The sequence below is a fragment of the Penaeus vannamei genome, chromosome 41 (genome assembly GCF_042767895.1).
Source record: "Penaeus vannamei isolate JL-2024 chromosome 41, ASM4276789v1, whole genome shotgun sequence".
Classification (NCBI taxonomy): Eukaryota; Metazoa; Arthropoda; class Malacostraca; order Decapoda; family Penaeidae; genus Penaeus; species Penaeus vannamei.
In genome coordinates this window covers 15,075,146-15,082,645 of record NC_091589.1, presented here as the reverse complement: position 1 = coordinate 15,082,645, position 7,500 = coordinate 15,075,146, and the positions used below count along the sequence as shown (strand labels likewise).

Here is a 7,500-nt window from a genome sequence, read left to right as displayed (position 1 = left end):
CTAAACTCCCTATTCTAATGCATAAAATAGGGAAGTCAATCATGTACTTATACTGACTTTAAATCTACATCATGATATTTTCCCCTTCTCAACTATATTTGTCCTCAATAATTATTCCAATGCATCTACACTTACTTCTTCAGAAGACAAAGCGCCTGATTCTTCAAGCACTAGTCTGATATCCTCCTGATGTGCAATGTATGGGACTCTGATGACAGCTGTAAATGCTGACAGGAGACCCAGTTCTTCAAGGACTGCTCTTCGTTTTGAAGTACAGATGACAAGCAATTTTCGGCCCTTCGGTGGAGAAGCAGAGAGAAGGGAGTACATAGCATCAAGTACAAGACTCTGGTATCTTGGGCCAATGGGTGAGTAACCCATGAGATGTTCTAGATCATTCAAGAATATGCAGCTTAACTCAGAGCGGTAAGCATCATCAAAAATCCTGCTGATACGAAGACATTTTGAAGACTCCATGAAACCAACCATTTCACGCGAGTCAATAACCTTGATGAAGGGGAAGTCAGAATTTTTGGCCATGTAAGCTGCCAGTGCTGATGTTCCAGCAGTTGGTGCTCCCTCCAAAAGAAGACACAAGCGATTGCTTGTTTCTGGGGATCTGGCTTGCTTTACAAACATCAAACCTTTTTCCACTAGTTCCCTTGTAGCTCCCCAGTTAATGATTCCTCTTTCAATATACTTGGCCAGGGCATCATCACTGGTCCCTAATGATGGCTTCACGTCATTCTCTAGAGAGTAAATGAAGTCACTTCTTGTGATCTTCAGCTTGTCAATGGCATTTGGATCCACTTCAATCTTGTTCCCCAGGTGAATATATCTCTTCAGAGCTGATGATGAGGCTGCTTTCACCAAACCCTCCAGTTCTGCTCCAGAGAAGTTCTTGGTGAGAGAAGCAACCTCTGCGAGGTCTACATCGCGATCCAATTTGTTGTGCTCTCGCATCTTAGCAGTTTTGATCTTAAGGATGTCACAGCGGCCTTGCTCATCAGGCAGACTGATTTCTACCTGGATCTCCAATCTGCCAGGTCTCAACAGGGCTTCATCAATCATGTCCTTTCTGTTGGTCATTCCAATAACCAAAATGTTGTTCAGCTGTTCAACACCATCAATCTTGGACAAAAGCTGGTTAACCACAGTATCGTTTACACCAGTATTGCCTGCAACTGATCCTCTCTGCTTACAAATAGCATCAATCTCATCAAAGATAATGATGTGAAGACCAGAATTTGGGCCCATTCGCTTCTCCTCTTCCTCTGCCTCAGCAAAGAGACGTCGTACATTAGCCTCTGATTCTCCTACATACTTGTCCAGAATTTCAGGGCCATTAACAATCTTTGGTTCACGTGCATTCAACATTTTTCCGATTTGACGTGCCATCAAAGTTTTTCCAGTACCTGAAAGAGTGGGAGGTAATATAAAAAACATATAACATGGACATATTTCAAGAACAAATATTGAACAAATATTGCTACTACATTTCATACTATATGAAAAAGATTAAAACAAATTTTGATCACATATTGCTATTCTTTATCTATATTGTTTTAATTTTCTTTCTTTTTTACCTGGTGGTCCATAAAGCAAGATGCCCTTTACGTGCTTGACACCCAACTGTTCAACAACTTCTGGTGGGAAAACCCTTGATGCAAATGCTCTCCTCAAAATCTGGACAAACTGTTCATCCAAACCACCTATGCCCATCTTCTGGAAGTCCCAGTCAGCTGAGAACAGGCTTGTGTGGGTTGTTCGCGCCTGTGAAAGGAAAGTGGTATGGAAATAAGGAACTTTAAGCTCTAAAAAGTTACATGAATATACATGCATGTATGTATGCATTCTTATCTAGTCGTTTCAATATAGGGGAAGAGCTAAGCTTAGAGGGTACTGTCTGCTTTATCTAATGGTATGCACATTTGGCACACACCATGTTATTTGGAAGATGTTTTCCATGTTTGGAAAAGCTTAATCACATTGCTCCTTCTCCTTCTTTCATCCAAAGTAGAATGTCCTATTTTCTATAGTCTATCTTTATAGGTGATATTTGTTAGAAAGGGTATTGTATGTGTGTTTATGTGGTTCTATGTGCATTTGTGTTTTTTTATGTGTTTGTGTGTATATATGTATGTACGTATGTATGTGTACCCTTTCCTCAGTTGCAATATTCTTTCTTCAGTTACATTATATTTCCTGTGCAATATCTAATTAAACCAGCTTCCTTCTCTGAGGTGACTAAACTAATTGGAGTCTATGTATCCACAAAAGGCAGATCAATGTGCAATTCATGACCATACAGTAATTCTTATGTCTCATTTCTCCTTAGCCATTCCATCTTGCCCTGGTGTTTCTATGTCCTGTATATCAAACCCTGAGTAAACTGAATGCCAACCCCTCCCATACATCTTTGCTATTCATTTAGCAGATGGCATAGTCATCTCAGTTCCTCAAACAGTGGCAAAGCATTAGAGAGTGCTTTTAACAGTTGTTACAGGTTGAGCTGCTGATTGCTGGCATGGGTGTGAGTGGTATCACAGCCCCAGTGCCTCTATTTCTGTTTTAAGATAACAGACAAGCAACAAGATATTTAGTGCAGCTCATGGAGCTAACGGTTTTGTAGATAATATGTGGTGGGAAAAGAACATCTGAGCTGCATGTTCTCGTACAAGACTACATCAAATAGAACAGAATGAAAGAGTACAGACACATGTGATCCTCAAGTTTCTTTTTTGAAATATTTCAAAATAAAAATTGACAGGAATGGAATCCACAAAACAGATGAAAAGGTTAGGGATATGGAGATTAGCTGGAGTCCCAAACAACTAAAAATAATTTTGAGGAATAGTAACATTCTTAAGCGTGTTTGTGAAAAGCTTAGCTACCATTATGCTTCCAATCTACAAGGTAACTGGCAATGATGTAAAATGGGATCTGATTGAAAAACCTTCACAAATATTTGAGAGAATAAATTCTGAAATAACATCGCAGAAATTGCTGGCACAAGAAAGCTATAACCTTAGTCTGTAGAACTATCAAGTACTTGAAAAGGTTAAAAACAGTATGCTTCAGTTATTAATCAGTAAATATGTAGAATTCAGTCCTTGGGGTGGGCTGAAGGAACAAGTTTATATGCTTATACTGCACCCATCCTCAATAACCAATGAAAGGACAACTTATTACTATTTCATCACCAACATCAGACGAAAGTTATCTGCTTACTTTTGCTTTTCCTGTGAGGATCAAGAAAGATCCTTCACTCTTTTCAAAAATGATGCTTGAATTAGCCTGGAGGACTCCAAAGTGGATCTTCTTTGGCTCCCTCTTCTTCCCAGATGCCACGGCCTCTGGATCCGCAGCTGAAAGAGAAGGTCAGTAACATTAAGGACACTGTCTCCAGTTATCTCAGAGTACTTCCATCCATTCTAATGTGCTAGACTTGACCTCTACAATACCTGATTACATCCATTCTAAGATTCTCCTCTCCATTTACCATGAAACAAACTATACAAAATATAAAGGCTGACTGATCACATCTATGGTTTCTTCTCTTTGATCTGTTGAAATCTATCTTGTGTTGTGTTCTATAATACATTTTCTTTCTTCTGCCACATACAACCAAACCTAGGTCAGTTATTTACCTTTCTCAATATCAAATGCATTATATCATATCTCAAATATAATAATCAACTTGATGTATCAAATGAAAATAACAGTACAAATATTAGCACTGTTAGTGTAGGATTTCTATATAATTTTCAACTTGAGAGAGAGTACAACTGAGGTATATGAGGGTACCCATAGCTCTACAATATATTCAAAATAAAATAAATTATATATTCACATATATAACAAGTATAACAATCACATATAACAAATGCAGAATATTATTCAAGAATGACATTTTTAACACTAGAGAAGACTACCATTACAGATACATTTGATCTTATTGTATACTATAAGTAAAACGATTTGTGGGGGCTCGGTAAAATGCATAGGTTGAAATATGTCCCACAAATATATGCAAAGAATCATGATAATGACACTACATAAAATTACTAAGCATGACTTTCTCATTTATATATCAAAAGTGGTCACCTCTGCATGACTTTGAATTAGCTAACAGAGTACAGGGTTCAGTGCCACTTCTTTAATATTCATAGTAAATAATAGTTGCCCATTAAAAATGTCTATAAAGTATGATGGTAATGATATCCACACACACTCCTTACAATTGTAGTGAAAAACAAAAAGACCTCATCTATTTACTCTCATTATTAACAGAAATCATCTCCAAAATTACAAGACCACTGTAGCTTCTTTATTCACCCAGCCTTATTTGTCAAAACTAACCTTCAATCTCCTTGACAATGATGGAGAGTGTCTTCTTGTCTTGGAACTTGAATACCAGTGGTTGGTCGACAGTAAACCCATGACGTGGGAACTGCTCCATGAAGGAAGCAGCCATCTGGTCTGTGTTGTAAGGTTCATTGGTGGTGCTCTTCTTCTGAAGGAAGTCAGCCTCCAAAACAAGGGTTCCAATCAGCTGCTTTTGAGGATCATGGACATATGCCTCCACTTGGATCTGTTTGTAAGGTCATTATTATCTTTTTTAATTTCTGCCTTCCTGAATACACTGAACAGACTTAGACATAGTTAAAACTGTGTCAGGGTTTTAAAGAAAGTCTTTTACAGTATCTTCATCAGTGTGATAATACAGAATTCCAAACCACTTCCTCAAATTCTACTGTTTCTTTTCTTTCTTATTAATAAATCTGATGACTTATCATTCCTATAGAGAGGCAGACACTTGGTGAAATATTTTAGAACAAACAATGGATACACACTACATATATCTTATTTTTCAGTACTGTAAATACAAAACTGAATATCCTATACATCCACTTTAAAAGGAGCAAAGAATATCAATTCTATATTTTAATGCATGCAGTATTAAAGATCCAGTATACCTCCTGATCCAGTGAAAGTAATGCTTGTTTCCGCTGGATAGCATTGAAGCCCATATGGCCTGGCTTGACACCACGATCATGTCTGATGGTATATATGAACTTCTTCTGATGGTCAGCTGTTACTTGAATATACCTGCAAAAGAAAGAAAAAGCAAATAAATAAAATGTATGAACACCTAGTACCTGATGACACCCTCATGATCACCATGGCAGTAATTCTGAGTTTCCTGACTTGTGCAGTCTGAACCTATTAGAACCCTTGTAACATATTAACTATGGTTCACCTGCTACCTTAAACTGGAGTATCAACATGGAAGGGTTATTCGTTCGGGAAGATTTCTAATGAAAATTTCCTAATGTTATTTTCTCCTTTGGAGATGTTGGACATTAACCATTGCCACTGGATCTGTTATGAAATATGAGATCCTTTTTTGAGGACCTTGAAGTCACAGAGATGAATACCACAGATGTACCATTTCCTGCAACTCAAAACTACTCAGTTCCAGAGGGTTAATTCCCTTTAATAATAAATTGTTTACAAGATCTAGATAAACAGTTCAGAAATTAGCCCATAAGAAAGATGGAAATATAGTAATTGTGTTTCACCAGAGCCTATGAGACTCTCAACAAGCATTTGCTTCTTCACCAAGACATACTGAAACCAAGTCACCACCAAAGAATAGTATTTCATAATGACTTTTCATATAAAGTTTATATTACCGCTATAAATATCATGGAAGATATAATTTGAGTAAAAATGCCCAGTTTAGCAGCTTGCATCAATTGAGATGAAAGTGTACTCAACCACATTTCCAAAATAGACAGCTGCTTCTCAACCAAGACAAATTGTATCAACTCAACCCCATACTATTCCAAGAGGATAATGTTGTCTGACCTGGTTATCCTTTAAACATGGACAGGCCACTATGGGTTAAAAAAGCTGAATCAATAAAGTGGTGTCAACCTCTCATATCTTTTTCCCTTTTATAAAACGATTACCCTTTTCAGTATCTAAAATTTATACCCCTACATATACATCATTCATCAGTCAATTGCTCTTGAGAAATTAATCACAATAGTTGTCAATCTGTAAGTTGCAACCCTGTTTTTGTGTGTGTGTGTGTGTGTGTGTGTGTGTGTGTGTGTGTGTGTGTGTGTGTGTGTGTGTGTGTGTGTGTGTGTGTGTGTGTGTGTGTGTGTGTGTGTGTGTGTGTGTGTGTGTGTGTGTGTGTGTGAAATTATTGTGTAAACAAAGGACACATATACATTTCCTTAATAAGGAGATATAAAGCATGACAGACAGGAGTTCTGTAAATTCAAAGGAAAATTTTCAATAGGGAAAGAAATCCCAAAGTCTCTTACTCATCCATAAATAAAAGCAAATGCCAGTACTTTACTAAATTATTATTATTACACAGACAAACAGGAAGTCCTTGCAAACAGGAATGATTATTAGCTCGATACAATTAAAAATATAGCCTACCAAATGCTTCAGTCACCTTCAAAGCTTGGAAAAATGGAAAACTTACAACTTCAAGACCATATATCACTGAATTACCATGGTTTAGGTCCAGTGAGAAGGTGGAGGAGAGGAAAGAAGAAAAAGGGGAAAAAGTAGATCATATACCTCCACCTCTGATTAAAACCAGCAGTAAGACATTTCATTGTTCTTATTGCAAAAATGGAATAAGATTAAAACATCTTTTTTTTTTGTCTGCTGTAACAGTTTGTGGGACAGCAATTAGTAATGCAATACAAATGATGACTAGCAATTGAATATTCTCTGACCTTTCAAGGAAACCCTTTTTTCTTTCTAGTATGCTATTTCAGCAAAAAACAAACAAACAAACAAAAAACTACATCTTGAAGAGTTTTATTTCTTTGGGGAAAAAGATAGACTAGGACTACCATGAAATGTTCAGAACCATAAGCACAGCTATCCTTTTCACCTTCGGTAGCTCTTCTATACATTGGATACTATAGTACTTGATATAAATGGCATTGTACTAATAAGTCATAAATATTATCAGTAATACAAACTGAATTAATGGTCATATTTTTGTTTCAGCCTGCCATACTTCAAGTACAAGGTAAGAAGTATATACAATTAATAATTCAGTAAATTCTATAACACTTTTCATATATGACATATCTGCCTCAGAACAATATATACAAACTTATTCAATATGTACATATCAGCCAATCAATGTTGTAGCTTATATCAACATATCTCACCTATGTGTACCAAAATACCCTCATTAATTAAATCCATCCTAAGTAATGCCAGTGCCATACCAACGGTGAAATTGTGTTCCCATGAATCATGCAACACTCATAGACCTCCCAGTCCAAGCTCTTTTTTTTTTTTTTTTTAGATTATTTGTAGTAAATACCATAAATGTGTAAAGACAAAGGCATTAGTCATTGCAACTAACCGGTTAGTTATTAATATAAAATATTTTCTTTCACTGAATATATAATGGATACATTACACAAGAAAAATGACTTAAAATTCACTGAT

At 36.5% G+C, this 7,500-nt stretch overlaps 1 protein-coding gene across 3 annotated transcripts in view; it reads right to left on the bottom strand.

Annotated features, from left to right (window-relative positions):
- Nucleotides 1-7,500, bottom strand: part of LOC113821213 (vesicle-fusing ATPase 1) — a 20,197-nt gene that overhangs the window by 878 nt on the left and 11,819 nt on the right. For all 3 annotated transcript variants that reach the window (XM_070118183.1, XM_070118184.1, XM_027373689.2), the window contains exons 3-7: nucleotides 4,980-5,112; nucleotides 4,363-4,594; nucleotides 3,232-3,368; nucleotides 1,587-1,773; nucleotides 136-1,415 (exon numbers count right to left, since the gene is read on the bottom strand). In XM_070118183.1, coding sequence (XP_069974284.1) covers nucleotides 136-1,415; nucleotides 1,587-1,773; nucleotides 3,232-3,368; nucleotides 4,363-4,594; nucleotides 4,980-5,112 — 1,969 coding nt within the window. The remainder of the gene's footprint in view (nucleotides 1-135; nucleotides 1,416-1,586; nucleotides 1,774-3,231; nucleotides 3,369-4,362; nucleotides 4,595-4,979; nucleotides 5,113-7,500) is intronic.